The 18,021-nt window shown below is 39.3% G+C and overlaps 2 protein-coding genes across 2 annotated transcripts in view; one reads left to right on the top strand and one right to left on the bottom strand.

Annotated features, from left to right (window-relative positions):
* Window positions 1-18,021, bottom strand: part of CDYL2 (chromodomain Y like 2) — a 161,906-nt gene that overhangs the window by 65,196 nt on the left and 78,689 nt on the right. The window lies entirely within an intron of this gene.
* Window positions 2,383-3,442, top strand: LOC122420276 (GTP-binding nuclear protein Ran-like). Its single transcript, XM_043435236.1, has one exon. The coding sequence runs from the start codon at window positions 2,421-2,423 to the stop codon at window positions 3,069-3,071; it is 651 nt and encodes a 216-aa protein (XP_043291171.1). The 5' UTR covers window positions 2,383-2,420; the 3' UTR covers window positions 3,072-3,442.

The following is an 18,021-nucleotide window of genomic DNA, read 5'->3' as shown; positions in this document are numbered from 1 at the left end:
AACTTCTAAAACATACCAGAACATGATCATAACTAAAAATTTTCAGTAACATTACACTAGAAGTACTACTGTATATTTTTGGATAGCATTTGTGTTATGATTTCAAAGACTAGAAAATATGACCTCCTTTTTGAGTGAGGAAACAGGAAGAAAGATAAATGATGATGATGAAATCAATAGGTTGAGAAGGGAATTGAATTGAAAGAAGACTCATTTACATAAGAAAGAATGTAAGGAAGCCAAAGGAAAAAATGCCAGCAAAGAAATAAAATTCCCACTGGAACCAGGAAAGGACAGAGCCAACAAGCAGAAAATCAAATCAGTGATGTAGACAACATACTTGAAACACTCTCCAAGAATGCAGAAGAAAAGGACACAGAGGTTTTTAAAGAAAACATTGAGGAAAATGAGAGTAGACACATAGGAGGGTTAACAGAGATCCAAGAAATGTAAGCCTGGCAAAGAGAAAAAAATCAAAATAAGACAAGAACACTAAGAAGGAATAACAAGAGAAATCTCTGTATCTTGAGTCTGCATGTCAAAAAAAAAAGATCTCTTTGGGGGGAAGCAAAGGTTGAAAATAAATCAACTTAATTTCTATTCTTGCCAACTTTCTTGATTTCAAAATATTAAACTCCCCACCTCACACCCCAGCCTTCCCCCCTCCAAATTGGTACACAAGTTGAAAACATAAATAATGTGAACTTAAGAAGTCTAAAACCAGTCAAGTGGACCTTCAGCAGAAAAGGAAGGAAGAAGACATTTTGTTCTTTAGGGCACAAAATAAAAAAATAAACCATTTTTTAAAAAAAGAGGCTGGAGGATCTGGTAATGCCAGAAAATATGATAGTGTTTAATCAATCAATAAACCCCAATTGATGAGGAAGTGCCAAAGAAGCCAACTGAAAATGAAAGAGTGCCCAGTGGCTGGAACAATCTGAGAAAAGCAAATAGCGGTAGCACTACATTCATAACCTAAAAGAACAAAATAAATATCCATGAGGTCACCTGATATAGATAAATGAATCAATTATCAGAATTGGTCTGCAGGCCAAATCTGGTTCAGGGTCTGTTTCTAAGAATAAAGATTCATTAGGACATATCACACCCACTCACTTATGTACTAACTATGGCTGCTTCATGCTACACAAGCAGTTAGTTGTGTGACAGAAACTGCATGGCCCACAAAGACTAAAATCATTGCTCTCTGGGCCACTGCACAAAGTGTTTGCTGATTCTGAAACAAACAGATGTAGGATAAGAGACAAATATTCCTCATAGAACAATTTGACATAATAAATGTAAAAAGAATAAGGGAAATGGAAAAATCACCATTACAGCACCACAGTAATAATTGCTACAAACAAGATCCACAGATGGATGATAAAATTAGTGGGTAAAATCTTAAAGAGAAACAGGATATCTGCATAGCCTGAAAAGATTTTCCCCAACTACCACAGCAGTTTTAACAGATGCCCTCCAATTAAAACCCCTCCCTTTAAGAGGTGAAGTTTAATTCCTCTCCCCTTGAGTAACTGCACTTAAAGATCCCTTTCTAAAAAAAAAAAAGTATGCAAAGAAAAAAAGAGTAACTATACAGTGCAGAAACCTGGCCCATATCAGTGACCAAGGTTATATCACCTGTGATAAATCGTGTTGCTGTCATATGTAGTCTGATCTGATTCACTGAGAAGGGCACTTTATGCTCTGTGGTATAATCCCCCAAAACCCATACCCTATTGATTAAACATCCAACCTGACAAATCCAACCTGAGGGAACTAACTCTACAACATACTTGACCAGCATTCTAGAAAAGTGTCAAGGTTACAGAATACAAAAAGACCAAAATATGGCCATAGACGGGAGGTGACTGAGGAAGAGGAGCGGCTGAGTGCAGTGCGGTGTCCGGGACTGGGTCCTGAAGCAGAAAAAGACACTCATGGAAAACACCGCTGGGCTGCGCTTGGTCGCTGTCACGTCCGACTCTGCGACCCCACGGACTGCAGCCCTCCTGGCTCTTCTGCCCATGGGGACTCTCCAGGAAAGAGTACTGGAGTGGGTAGCCATTCCCTTCTCCAGAGGGTCTTCCCAACCCAGGGATCGAACCCAGGTCTCCCGCATTGGAGGTGGATTCTTTGCCGTCAGAGCCACCAGTGAAGCCCAAGAATACTGGAGTGGGTAGCCTATCCCTAAACTAGTGAAATCCTAATAATTTCAAGTACTCATTATATACACTTATTCACTTACTGATAAAAGTTAAAAGAAATAAAAATATATCAGGCAAGATCAAATTTTGTAAAGAATATCAAAAGTAAAATGTGAGGGGCAAAAATGCATTAAATAGGAAGGAAGATTTTTTTAATTAAAAAATAATACTCAGTCAGACGGGCGCGGAGACGCTTCTGGAAGTAACATCGCGATGGCTGCCCAAGGAGAACCCCAAGTTCAGTTCAAACTTGTTTTGGTTGGTGATGGTGGTACTGGAAAAACTACATTCGTGAAGCGTCATCTGACTGGTGAATTTGAGAAGAAGTATGTAGCTACCTTGGGTGTTGAGGTCCATCCTCTTGTGTTCCATACCAACAGAGGACCTATTAAGTTCAATGTATGGGATACAGCTGGTCAGGAGAAATTTGGTGGACTGAGAGATGGCTATTATATACAAGCTCAGTGTGCCATTATAATGTTTGACGTAACATCAAGAGTTACTTACAAGAATGTGCCTAACTGGCATAGAGATCTGGTACGAGTGTGTGAGAACATCCCAATTGTGTTGTGTGGCAACAAAGTGGATATTAAGGACAGAAAGGTTAAGGCAAAGTCAATTGTCTTCCACCGAAAGAAGAATCTTCAGTGCTATGACATTTCTGCCAAAAGTAACTACAACTTTGAAAAGCCCTTCCTCTGGCTTGCTAGAAAATTGATTGGAGACCCTAACTTGGAGTTTGTCGCCATGCCTGCTCTTGCCCCGCCAGAGGTGGTCATGGACCCAGCCTTGGCAGCACAGTACGAGCACGATTTAGAGGTTGCTCAGACAACTGCTCTCCCGGATGAAGATGATGACCTGTGAGAAAGTGAAGCTGGGGCCCAGCGTCAGAAGTCTAGTTTTATAGGCAACTGTCCTGTGATGTCAGTGGTGCAGCGTGTTTGCCACTTTATTATATAGCTAAGCAGAACATGTGCTTAATCTTTGGATGCTGAAGGAGATGGATGGGCTTTGGAGTGAATGTGGCAGTTTAAAAAAAAAAAATACCTTCATTTTTTGGACCTGCATATTTAGGTGTTTTGGAACACAGTTGTTTCCTCCTTGAGTCTCAAATATAAGACTGCTATAGTCACATGACAATATTGAGAGGTGGAATCTTGTTTGTTACTGTCATTCCCATTCCTTTTCGTTTAGAATCAGAATAAAGTTGTATTTCAAATATCTAAAAAAAAAAATAATAATAATAATAATAATAATAATAAATACATAATAGTCATGAATTTTTCTGTGTCAAATAGCAGATCCAAAAGTAACTTTTAAAAATTCAACAGAAAACTGGTAGAAATAATTTGAACTGAAAAACTTAATACTTTCAGGCTGCAGATGAAAAATATGGACATAAAGAATCTGATGTATAAATATGATGGTTGATCAAGTAAATATTGCATGTATTTGAATGAACACAAACTTTTAATCGCGTAATTTCTAAACAAAATAAACTTGACAAAATTTCAAGAAAATCATCCATAGAACACATCAAAATCAATTAAATTCTAAAATATCAGAGGAAAAATCCTCTAATGAAGGTCAAAAAAGAAGGTATTTTATGAACTATGATCTCTAAATACACAAAATGCTAATATACTAGATAACACATTTTAAAAATAAGTCCCAACCACTTATAAATGAAATAATGGCCCTAAGTAACCATCAAATAAAGAACTAAGAAAATAACTACAGTTACAATAAAAAAAAAAAAATTGAGGACGCACATAATCAACAGTTGGGCAGCAGAAAGGAGTTGAACATCCACACTGAGTAATCAGTGGAAGAAAACAAACTCTCCTGGGAAGAAAGAGAAAGGAATAAATACCAAAGTAGAAATTAATAAACCAGAAAATGTACAAAAGCTGCACTCATTGACATTCAGAAACTGATTCTTAAAATAAAGAGCAAAAAATGGAAGAGGAGGCAGCCCTGAGGGCTTGTTTCTCCACAGAAACACTGAAAAATCAAGCAAACCATCAGAATCAGTCTTTTTAGAATTCTGGAAAACAAGGTTTGTAACAACCAAACTGAATGCTGAATCAAGAAAAACCCAACTCAAAAATAGTAGGAAAGTTTTTTTGTCATTTTTTCACTTACCCTTGCCCCACCCATTCCCCAGCTCAGCAGCAGTCTTGAATAAAGCAACGCACATTCCCAATATAGAACCATGGTCCTTGGTTCCGGAAGGAGCAGAGCAAACCTTTTCTTCAGAGAGTTGTGTTTGTTCTAACCTGTCTAGGGGCTATGTGAAGAACTGACATAAGCACTTGTTTTTATTTTGCTTGAAACTTACTCAGGTTGGTAAAACATTTATGCAGACTAATTCTTTCAAAACAACGTAAGCAACTGCATAATCTGCTGCCAACTGGGGAAAAAGAGTACAGTTGAGAAAAACAACAAAGTACAAAATCCTGGGAAGAAAAGATGGAGAGTTTTCTTGGGGAGTTAAGGCACTCAAAAAACCCTGACTGTACCAAGAAATTTAGAAAGCTACGCACATTCCCAAGGCAGGATGCATGCTCAGAAAAGACCGAGGGTGGCCCTCAAACTTTCACCTCTGGCTAATCTCTAGGTTTCATGCATGCAGGAAGTGAAGACTAAGGCAGAGTTGTAAGTGGCCTGGCTAAGCATTGAAAATATGTCCCAATACAGAGCCAATCTGAGGCTTCCTTTCTTCCTTCTTCCCTCCCTCCCTCCCTCAATTCCTCTCTTCTTCTTTTATTTCTATTATTTATTTACTTCTCCTGGCAACCAAGGAGATCTGTCACAACTAGCTTAACACATGCTAAAGGAACAGAGATTTCATAGATCATCCATGATGAAGAATACATACTTTATAAAAACTGTTTAGAAAAGCCTCTAAACAAATAGCAATAGTCCACAATGAGCAACAAAACAAATCCTTAGAAGTGAGGAAAGCCTAATTTCCAGAGTTACCACATTATAATACTCAAACTGTCTATTCTTCAACAAAAATTATGAAACATTCAAAGAAACAAGAAATATGACCATTCACAAACTAAATTAACAGAAATTTTCCCCAAGAAAGGAAAGATATTGGAATCACCAGACAAAGACTTTGCATCAACAGTCTTAAGTGGCTCAAAGAGGTAGAGAAAACTATGGACAAAGAGTTAAACTAAGCCAGGACAGCAATGGCTCAACAAATAGAAAAATAAAAAAAGACACAAAACATAAAAAAAAACAACCTAAGAAATCTGGGAGACAAAAAGCACAATAACATTAATGAAAAATTCATTAGAGAGTTTCAGTAGAGAATGTGTACAAGCAGAAGAAATAGTTGGCAAATTTAAAGATAATTCAATTTAAACTGTCCAGGCTGAGCACAAATGAAAAAAATAAAGGAAAATAAACACAGCCCAAGAAGCCTGTGGAACATAATTAAGAGTAACAACATGCATACATAATGGGAGTTCCATAAGGAAATTCCAGCTCACTGCTTTTCAACAAGAACAACAACAAAAATCCAGACAAACCCATGTTCATAACTTGCCTAGAACTCACCACAGAACAGATATTGAGGGAAAAACAACTTAGCCCCAAATCTCAGGTGTTTGTAGAAAGAGACTGAATTTGATTCACCTCAAGTGATGCCACTAGACACCAGCTCTAATGGAAAAGATGAACAATGCAAGATCAGAGAAAAAAACTCAGTGGAGAGAAGGAAATTACAAGACATAATCAAGCAAAGTGCTAGAAATCAACAAAATAATAAGAGATCAGATAGACTGATCAATAGATTTAACATAGCTGAAGGAGGAAATCAGAAAACTTGAAGGTGGGTCAATAGAAATTAACCAAATTAGAACACAAAGGAAAAAAGTAGGGAAAAAAACAGGGCATCTAAGAGCTATGAAAGTAAAAGTGAAAGTGAAGTTGCTCAGTCATGTCTGACTCTTTGCGACCCTGTGGACTGTAGCCCACCAGGCTCCTCCATCCATGGGACTCTCCAGCCAAGTATACTGGAGGGAGTGCTATAGAATGATATAAAATAGTCTGACACACATGTCAGGGGAATCCCAGAGGAAAAGAAAGGGTAAATAGGCAGAAGAAATATTTGAAAAATGAAGAGCCAAAGTTTTTCAAACTTGATGAGAGTATCAAACCACTAATCCAACAGTTCAGAAAACACTGAGTGCCATAAATACTACCCCCTCCATACCCAAAAGAAAACAATATAATACAAGGCAATATGCCAACTTGTATCATATTGAAACTGCAAAAAAAATGCAATCAGAAAGTCTTGCAATCAGTACAAAAGACACATATTTCATACCAAGGAACAAAAATAAGCATTACAGTAAAGAAAAGTAAAAGTTCAGCATGTCCGACTCTTTGTGACCCCATGGACTGTAGCCCACCAGGCTCCTTTGTCCCTGGGACTTTCCAGAATACTGGACTAGGTTGCATTTCCTTCTCCAGGAAATCTTCCCAACCCAGGATCAAACCTGGGTCTCCTGCATTGCAGGCAAATTCTTTACCATCTGAGCCATTTCATAGACTTCTTATCAAAAACCATGCATGATAGCACAGTAAAATAACATCTTAAAGGTGATGAAAGAAAAACGATAGTCAATCAAGAACCTGATACCCAGCCAAAGTATCTTTCAAAGATGAAAAAGGAAGAATTTATCAGAAAAAAACTAAGGGAATTAATCTCCAGCAGACCTATTCTACAAAAAATGTTAAAGGAATTTCTCAGATAGAAGGAATATAATAACTAGACAGAAACTTGGATCTACACAAAGAAATACAGAGCCCTGGAAATAGGATACATGAAAATAAATTCCTTACCTTGAATTGCTCTAAAGTTAAATGACTATCTCAAGTAAAAAGAGCAGCAATGCATTGTGTGTTCATGGCATATGTACAAGTAATATGTATGACAATGATAGGACAAAGGTAGAAGGAAATTAAGAATATCTTAATGATTGCAGTCATTAAAGTGCAATGAAGCAGTATAAGTTATATAAAAGTAAACTGAGTAAAGACATGTAATGCAAACTTTAGTGCAATTAGTTTTATAAATAAACAAGATATAAATAATTGCCAAAGAATTGATGCTTTTGAACCGTGGTGTGGGAGAAGACTCTTGAGAGTCCCTTGGACTGCAAGGAGATCCAACCAGTCCATCCTAAAGGAGATCAGTCCTGAATATTCATTGGAAGGACTGATGCTGAAGCTGAAACTCCAATACTTTGGTCACCTGATGCAAAGAACTAACTCATTGGAAAAGACCTTGATGCTGGGAAAGATTGAAGGCAGGAGAAGGGGACGACAGAGGATGAGATGGTTACATGGCATCACCAACTCAATGGACATGAGTTTGGGTAAACTCCTGGAGTTGGTGATGGACAGGGAGGCCTAGCGTGTTGCAGTCCATGGGGTCGCAAAGAGTTGGACACAACTGAGCGACTGAACTGAACTGATAAATAATTGCAGAGATAAAAAGAATCATGACAATATCAAAATGGATTAAAGATCTAAATGTCAGACCAGAAACTATAAAACTCCTAGAGGAGAACATAGGCAAAACACTCTCCGACATAAATCACAGCAAGATCCTCTATGACCCACCTCCCAGAATATTGGAAATAAAAGCAAAACTAAACAAATGGGATCTAATGAAACTTAAAAGCTTTTGCACTACAAAGGAAACTATAAGTAAGGTGAAAAGACAGCCCTCAGATTGGGAGAAAATAATAGCAAATGAAGCAACAGACAAAGGATTAATCTCAAAAATATACAAGCAACTCCTGCAGCTCAATTCCAGAAAAATAAATGACCCAATCAAAAAATGGGCCAGAGAACTAAACAGACATTTCTCCAAAGAAGACATACAGATGGCTAACAAACACATGAAAAGGTGCTCAACATCACTCATTATTAGAGAAATGCAAATCAAAACCACAATGAGGTACCATTACACGCCAGTCAGGATGGCTGCTATCCAAAAGTCTACAAGCAATAAATGCTGGAGAGGGTGTGGAGGAAAGGGAACCCTCTTACACTGTTAGTGGGAATGCAAACTAGTACAGCCACTATGGAAAAACAGTGTGGAGATTTCTTAAAAAACTGGAAATAGAACTGCCATATGACCCAGCAATCCCACTTCTGGGCATACACACTGAGGAAACCAGATCTGAAAGAGACACGTGCACCCCAATGTTCATCGCAGCACTGTTTATAATAGCCAGGACATGGAAGCAACCTAGATGCCCATCAGCAGATGAATGGATAAGGAAGCTGTGGTACATATACACCATGGAATATTACTCAGCCGTTAAAAAGAATTCATTTGAATCAGTCCTAATGAGATGGATGAAACTGGAGCCCATTATACAGAGTGAAGTAAGCCAGAAAGATAAAGAACATTACAGCATACTAACACATATATATGGAATTTAGAAAGATGGTAACGATAACCCTATATGCAAAACAGAAAAAGAGACACAGAAATACAGAACAGACTTTTGAACTCTGTGGGAGAAGGTGAGGGTGGGATGTTTCAAAAGAACAGCATGTATACTATCTATGGTGAAACAGATCACCAGCCCAGGTGGGATGCATGAGACAAGTGCTCGGGCCTGGTGCACTGGGAAGACCCAGAGGAATCGGGTGGAGAGGGAGGTGGGAGGGGGGATCGGGATGGGGAATACGTGTAAATCTATGGCTGATTCATATCAATGTATGACAAAACCCACTGAAAAAGTAATGTAACTAATAAAAAAAATTAAAAAAAAAAAATCTATGAGAAAAAAAAAAAAAAAAAAAGAATCATGACAAATGCTAAAACTTTTTTGAAAATTTTAACCCAAAAGAAGGCAGAAAAGTGAAACAGTGGATTAGGTGAACATAAAATAACAATATTTTAATAGTTATATAAGTAATTACATCAATGCAAAGGCCATAAAATCAAATTAAAAGACAATATTGAATTTGATTTTAAAAAGTGAGACTCCACTATATGTTGTTTCTAAGTAATCTACTTTTAATCTATGTCTTTAGATTAAAAGATAAGATATATATTGATAAGAATGATAAGAATGTATGAGAATGATAAGAATATATATTATGAATTAACAAGGCTTGAGAGTTATATAATATCAAACAAGTAGAGTTCCAAACAAAGAATATTGCTAGAGACAAACAGGAACATCACATAAGAGTCAATTCTCCAAGAATATATAACAATACAAAAGATTTATACACTTAACAGCAGTTACAAATATGCAAAGCAAAAAACAGAAAACTGGAAGAATTAGACAAATACACTATTATAGTTGGAGACTTCAATATTGCTCTCAGTAATTAACAGAATAAGAAAAGATGAAATCAATATGGATACCAAATTCCTCAAAAACACTATGAATCACTTTGACTTAACTGACATTTATAAGAAAAAACTCACACAAAATATACATTCCTTTCAAGGGCACGTGGAACATTTACCATACTTTAGGCCATAAAGCAAACCTTAAAAAGTTCAAAAGAATGAAAATCATGCAAACTATGTCCTCATAACAAAATTAAACCACAAATTAACTAAAATATATCTGGAAAATCTCACCCCTAATATTTGGAAATTAAAGCACCCACTTCTAAATTATTTCATGGGTTAAATAAGTCTCAAGAGAAGTTATAAAACATTGCAAATTAAATAAACATGAAATTAATGCAACGTATCAAAATTCGTAGGAAGCAGGTAAAATAGTGTTCAAAAGGCAATTTATACCATCACAACCTGTTATAAGCAGAAAACAAAGACCTAAAATAAATAACCTAAGCTTACACCTTAAGAAACTAGAAAGAAGAGCGAATTAAACTCAAAGCTAACATAAGGAAAAGTAATAATAATAAAGGTAGGAATAGAAATAAAGGAAATTAAAAACAGTAACATTACAGACAGTATCAATAAAACCAAAAGCTCATTCTTTTAGAGAATGATAAAATTGATAAACTTCTAGCCAGACATAACAGCAAAAAAAAGTAACCTATAATAGGAATGAAAGAGTGGACATACAGAGACCCTCAGATAAACATTTAGAGCTGCCCTGATGGTTCAGATGGTAAAGAATCTGCCAACAATCCCGGAGGTCCCAGGTTCGATCCCCAGGTCAGGAAGATACCCTGGAGGAGGGATTGGCTGGCTACCCACTGCAGTATTTTTGCATGGAGAAGTCCATGGACAGAGGAGCCTGGCGGACTACATATCCCCAACATTTAAGGACTTCCCTGGTGGCTCAGATGGTAAGGAATCTCCCTGCAATGCGGGAGACCCAGGTTCAATCTCTGAGTTGGAAAGATCCCCTGGAGAAGGGAATGGCTACCCACTCCAGGATTCTTGCCTGGAGAACCCCATGGACAGAGGAGCCTGGTGGGCTACAGTCCATGGGGTCGCAAAGAGTAGGACACAATTGAGCAACGAACACTTTCACTACTTTGGTGATGATCCATGGTCGCCAAGGGCTGGGGAGGGAAAAATGAACAGGTGGCACACAGGGAATTTTTAGGGCAGTGAAACGACTCTGTATGATGATGGATATATGTCATAATACATGTCTTCAAGCTCACAGAATGTACAGCACCAAAATGTAAGCAATGTGACAATGATATATTATTTTAGGTTCATCAATTTTAAAAAAAAGACAAATGACAGAATGACAAAATAGTGACATTGATGACAAAAGTGTTAATGTCCAAATCCTTTTCTAAAACGTTGAAACCAACAACAAAAAAATTTAAAACAATATAAATGGGTAAAGAATCAGAATAAAACATTCAAAGAAATAAAAATGGATAATGCAAAAACATGATCAATCTCATCACTAATCAGGGAAAGTAGCAATGGAACAATGAAGAAAACTGACAGAAATAAGGTTGGTGATATTCATTAGCAAGAGTCTGGGGAAATGAACAGCCACATACGCCTTTCATCAGAGTGTAACACCCTTTGTGGTTAGTTTCTAAGTGGAGTTCCACTCTTTTGCGACCCCATGGACTGTAGCGCACCTGGGTCCTCTGTCCATGGGATTTCCCAGGCAATTTCCTCTCCAGGGGATCTTCCCAACCCAGTGATTGAACCCGCATCTCCAGAATTGGCAGGTGGATTCTTTACCACTGAGCCACCAGGGAAGTTTTTGTAACACCCTTAAGAGTAATTTAATAGATAGCTATAAAAAGTTTAAAAGCACAGATAAAAGATATCTTAAAATTTATTAACTGAACACACACAGAGTATTTATATTTAGGGTCGTATATACTAGCTCAGGCCAATGAACCATGAGCAGAAGAACTGTGTGTCCCCTTTGAACAAAAACATTTCATTTCCTGCTTTGTCTACTCCATGCTAGTAACCATGGAAGTATCAAATGTTTTTGGTACAGCTAGGATAGTTAAGACTCCATCATCAGCCTGGGTCCCCATGGGACTGGGTGGAGCCGATCCCCCCACCAACCGCCCTGCTCTTGAAGCATGAATGAGAAATAACCCTTTGTTGCATCAAACCACTGGGAATAAAAACTGCACAAACCCTTGACCCAGCAATTTGGCTTCTGGGTACCCATCCTGACTATACAACAATGATCAAATAAATTAAAATAGAGCTATATGCTTTGATATAATAGTATGATTCCATTCATGCTAAAATATGCATATGCAAATGAAGACAGAGCCAGAATATTTCACTATTAACCACACCTGGCTCGCAGGCTGGGAGTGGGATCAGGGAAGAGGCACTAAGGGGTTCTTTCCCTTTTATTCAATAGTCTCCTGCACTGCTTAACTTTTTTTGACACAAGTTATTTATATAGTATCTGTGCCACTGTTAAATCAATAAAAATATTTTTAAATTAATGCATTTCCTATACAATCTAAGTGACCCGTTAGAAGATATAATGGGAAAACAGCCCATTCCAAAAAGCGACCAGAAAGATTAAATAGCAGAGGTTAACTTTTACAAGAAATACTGAGAAACCGTAAGAGGAAAAACCACAAAATTCTGCTGAGATATTTTAAAGGGCTCAAATGAATGGAGCTGTGTATACAATGTTTCTGGATGGAAAGTCTTAATATATTAAAGATGTCAGATCACGACAAACTGATCAATAAAAATAATGCGGTTACAACCTAAATCCCAATAGGTCCATTTACAGAACTGTTCAAAAGGATTCTCAAGTATCTCTGGGAGAATTAAACAAAAATAGTCAAGAGATTTTGAAAAAGAAGAATAATGAGGAGGTTCTTTCCACAATTATAAAATAAAACCCAATATAAAGTCACAATCATTATGAGCCGAGTATTCGGGCAAGAAAAAAAAAATTAAGTGAATAAGAGAGGAAGCCCAGAAACAATCCTTAGTATATTAGGAAATAGAATCTGAAGGGGGGAAAAAGTTGCATCAAAAATTAACGCCAAAGGAGGAACTTCCCCTGGTGGTCCAGTGGCTAAGACTCCCCACTCGCAATGCAAGAAGCTCAGGTTGGACCCCTGGCCAGGGAACTAGATCCCACATGCCATGACTAAGAGTTCGCATGTCATACCAAGACGGAAGATCCTGCATACTGCAACTAAGACCCAGCGCAGTCAAATAGGTAAATGAATAAAATGAGTGCCAGAAAGAATTCTTGGATAAGTGGGACGATTAAATAGAAATGAGGTGAGAAACAGATCCTCACTTCACAACAGAGGCATCAGAGTTTGGTGTTTCTTTAAAAACTAATTCCAAGAGGTTCCAAGAGTCAGAAAGCTGAAAGACACACACACACCACATACCCAACTGGAAACCTAGAATAAAACGGAGGTGGAGAGCCATCTGAGTTTTAGTTGAAAGACACTCTATATTTTAAAAGAATAATTTTTTACTCTGAAAAAAACTGTATATAAAAATAGGAAAAAAAATCAAAAGGTACACAGTAAAATGGAAAAAAAATCAAGAGACATGCAAGAAACATGTCAGATGAAAGCTTAAATAATTACCACATGAAAATCTCAGGAACATCATTAAGAAAGGTACATAAATAAGCAAAGGGCATGAAGAAACTATTCACGGATGGTATATACAAATGGCTATTAAGTATGTAAAAACATTTTAATGAATGAGCAAAAAATGTAAACAAAAACAAGAGTGAGATTCTGGTTTTTAATCCATCAAATTAAAGCTTCTTTCTGAAAATCAATAATGCTTAATGCTGACAAGGGGATGGACCCCTTGATGTATTATTGTGAAGTGGTACAACTTTCGGAAGAGATTTTTACAATATGTATCAAGAGCCTTAAAGCACCCCTACTCTTTGACCCAGTCATGCCTCTTCAAGGACTCCAAAAACTTGGCAAAGCATCACACATAGAAGTATACACAGAAGCAGACTAAAATCTAAATCTCTAACAAGCAGGTTAAAATGAAAGATGGACTCTCTAAAAAAAAAAAACTGCATCTACAAATAGGTTTTAATGATGTGGGAAAGTGATGAACTATTAAATGGAAAACAATGATTTTTCATAGCTTCAGGGAATCCTAGATTGTTTCAGTTATGGCCCCTAATAAATAACATCTTTCTGTTTCCACCCCACTCTGCAATGGGATTTCACCCCTCTTCTTACCAAAGGGTGGAGTGTATTTTCCAGCCCTGAAATCCAGAATAGGCTTGTGACTTGCTTTAACCATCAGAATGTGATAGAAGCAATGTCATTCAACTCCAAACTCTAAATAAGCCTTAAGAGACACTGGAGCATCTAATTTCACCTCCTTGGTCCACTGCCCTGAGACCACCAGGTCCAGCCTACACAGAATGAAAAGACCAGAGGTGCCCCGCCAGCTGCCAGCATGACGTGCCAGAAGGGTGGGTGAAGCCACCTTGGACCTTCCATCTCAGCTGCATGAATGAGCCTAAGATACCAAGAGAGAACCACCCAACCCACCCACTGAATCATGAGAAACAATCAGCTGTCATTTTCAGCCACTAAGTCTGTAGCTGATGTATCATGATATAAAACTGTATTAGAGAATTAGGTCAATCATGTAGCATAGGACACATGGAAACTTAGACAAAAAGACAAGAATGAAATATTAAGAGGAAGAGAAAACCTTAGCATGTAGAAAACATACACTTGGGCAAAAGAAGAAAGACTGTTAAGGCTATATCCAGGGAGTAGGATTTGAGTTTATACCCTTTCTATTTATGAATTTCCTTTCATTCAAGGAAACCACATGTACATAGAATTGTGCCTTAAAAATTCATTTATTTCCCCAGACTAGATTGTGAAATCCTTGACACTAACTAAAGACTATGTTTTTCAACCGTGAACCCCAAGGCTTGTCACAGGGCAGGTGAACAACAAATGTTTGAAACATGAAAACATGGAGCCCCAGGGCTTCCCTGATTCAGGACTGGGCTGCAGTTCTGAATTGTCCTGCTCCCTGGATTGCTCCTAATGTCCACTAGACCAGATCTGGTGCCCAGGGGTCAATGACCATCTGATCAAGTTGCCCTATGGCAGGTCTCCTGGTCACCCTGCCCTGGCTAAGGCCAAAGGGCCCTCTTGCGGGGTCCTCTGAGGACTGTTCTGGTTACCCTGTTTCATCATATCATTTACAGAATAACCATGTAATAATTACCATTATTATTATTTCAATGCCACACTCCAGGCAGCCACAGCTACTCGCTCAGAGATAATACTAAAGATGTAACTCGTTCACTCAACAAACACTTTGAGTGCTTATCACATGCCTTCCCTTATAGCTCAGTTGGTAAAGAATCCACTGCAATGCAGGAGACCCCAGTTCAATTCCTGGGTCGGGAAGATCCGCTGGAGAAAAGATGGGCTACCCACTTCAGTATTCCTGAGTTTCCCTTGTGGCTCAACTGGTAAAGAACCTGCCTGCAATGCAGGAGACCTGAGTTCGATCCCTGGGTTGGGAAGATCCCCTGGAGCAGGCAAAGGCTACCCACTCCAGTATTCTGGCCTGGAGAATTTCAAGGACTCTATAGTCCATGGGGTCACAAAGAGTCGGATACGACTGAGTGACTTTCACTATCACATGCCAGGCACTGTGGTAGACATCAGAGGTTCAGTAGTGAGTAAAGTCAAATGTGGTCCTTTCTCTTAAGCTTACAGTCTAGTGGGAGGCAGATACTAGTCAACAGCATCACCAATCAACGTATAATGACATATAGGTAAGTGCACTAAATGTTTGGAAAGAACTCACTGCTGATCCTCGCTTCCAGAAAACAATTAGCTATCACTGAATTATCAACCTGGAAGCATGGGACAGTCCCACAGGAAACCATCCCCATCCCACAAGTAATTAGCACGGGTGACAAGAAAGCTTTGGGTTACAGAAAATAGGGAGAAGAATGAGGTTGAGGTCTACAGTGTAGACAGGGACCACCTGGGAAAAGGAAGAGGAGGATCAAGGGCTGGGGCTGTAGGGAGGAAAACACGTTCAGTCGTGTCCAACTCTTTGCAACCCCATGGACTATAGCCGACCAGGCTCCTCTGTCCATGGAATTCTCCAGGCAAGAATACTGGAGTGGATAGCCATTCCCTTCTCAGGGGACCTTCCTGACCCAGAGATGAAACCCAGGTCTCCCGCATTGCAGGTAGATTCTTTACCATCTGAATCACCAGGGAAGCCCCCTTAGTTCCCTGACCAGGGATCAAACCCAGAACCCCTGCATTAGGAGGTGGATTCTTAACCACTGGACCACCAAGGAAGTCCCCCTGGTTCTATGATTTTAAATGCTCTACCAGAGAAGTAGTCTCAGAGGCCAGAACACAGTTTCCCCAGGTTAGCTTCACCAAACTGCAGGCCAGTGTCATTCTAATGCCTAAACCTACACTGAAGTCATAATCCTTTCCTTGTTTTTATCAGCTTTTGTGTTTGTACAAAAGAACCCATTTGCAACAGAACGGCCACACCTAGCCCTCCAGAGAGATAGCCCTGTTAAGTTACAGGGTGCAGTCCCTCTGAACCCTGGCACAGGTCAAGGGCTGGTACTTCAAGGGGGCTGTCACACATGGCACAGTTGTTTCCTTGCCATTCACTGGGGAAATTCCCGTGAGAGACCACTGATGCCTCTTTCACCACAAGTGTTTTCTATTCCAGTACAGTGTCAGGGTGCTGTGAGTGTCTAGGTCACCTTGCAATTATCCAGAAGGCAAGGCCAGTGGTTCCTCATCCTGCAGAAGGGCTCAGAAGACCAAATTCCTCATTGGTGGGCAATGATGGAGCCTCTCCCTCCCCCATGTTCCTTAGGAAGGTTGTAAGGGATGTTAGGTCATTGGAAAAACCAACATGGGATGGAAGGATGGGGGGAAATGCTCCTTCATCCAATAGGAAATGGAAAAGACACACCTCTTATCTTGGCACAGCCTCATCACTCCCTTATGAGGACCCCAACACCATCCCATTTTGAGGATAAGGCTCAGAGAAGATCTGCATCAAGAAGAAAACTCAACCTGTCCCTTGAGAACACAAAGGGCATCACTGCACCCAGGAGGCAATCAATAAATGTTAGCTGCTAGTCAGACCTCCTCTTAAAAATGAACAAAAAATGAGAGGCATGGTCCTTTCTTCTAAACTTAGAAATGGAAAATACAAGACACTCATTTTGGAATTCAAATTGTTCCCAGCTCCAAAGTATGAAGACAGAGCAGAGAAGAATCTGGTAATGATGGGATCTGTATTATAAAGTAAAATTGATGCAATCCTTATTTATTATAAAGCAAAATGAGGCAATTACCTATCTACATTCCTATTTTTAAATACAAAGATAAAAACTCTCTTCAGGAAACACAGCGCCTGTTGGCAAATTGAACAGAGGCACAAGACACCAGCCCAACAACAGGAAATACAAATAGAAAAAAGCACAGTGAGCTCTGCTTATAACTTGTTTTGAAAACACAAATTTGTTCCAATGTGATTGATTTGAAGATACAATTTGAACAGAATACAAATTTTATGTTCGCGTGTGCACAATCTTTACCCATTAGAAACCCCCTAGATGAATGCAGAATCCCACATAAAATGTGTATATATGTGCATGCATGCGCGTGCACACACACACACACACACACACACACACACACGCACACACCCCCCTCAGGCATCTACCAGCAGCCTCAGCTCACCGTGTGTGTTATGAGCCACAGCGATCCTCAAGCTTCCTCCATTCAGATGACCTCCTTCCAAATGCACAACCACTCTCCAGCTGCAGACCCTCTCAAACCCACTTCCGCAGGCCAACTTCCAATCACATGTACCATCGAAGGTACGAGTTTCTCAGGGCTCTCCAGGTGGCACAGTGGTAAAGAATCTGCCTGCCAATGCAGGAGCCGCAGGGTACACGGGTTGGATCCCGGGATTGGGAAGATCCCCTGGAGGGGGAAATAGCAACCCACCCCAGTGCTCTCGCCTGGAGAATCCCATGAACAGAGAAGCCTGGTGGGCTGCAGTCCATGGGGCTGCAAAAAGTCAGACAGGACTGAGCGACTGAGCGTGCATGCACCCATGTGTTTCTTAACCACGTAACACGTGCAGAGCTGTGCTGCCTTCTTTTTCTGACTGTGTCACTGACAAAGTTTTTGAGTTTTGTGCCCGCTTCTATAAACCCTGTGAGTTTTTTATTGTGTGATTCTGGATAGCACGGTGATTTTTAGGGACACCAAAGTCACACTCTAACGGAACTTGCTGTACATGGAAAACTGTTCTTCCATGGTTGATTTAACTTTTAAAGGAAATACA

Source organism: Cervus canadensis, chromosome 18 (genome assembly GCF_019320065.1).
Source record: "Cervus canadensis isolate Bull #8, Minnesota chromosome 18, ASM1932006v1, whole genome shotgun sequence".
Classification (NCBI taxonomy): Eukaryota; Metazoa; Chordata; class Mammalia; order Artiodactyla; family Cervidae; genus Cervus; species Cervus canadensis.
This window is presented reverse-complemented; position numbering and strand designations above follow the sequence as displayed.

Bases quoted from the DNA above. Each gene is read 5' to 3' on its own strand.
- LOC122420276 (XM_043435236.1), top strand. From the start codon at position 2,421: ATGGCTGCCCAAGGAGAACCCCAAGTTCAGTTCAAACTTGTTTTGGTT.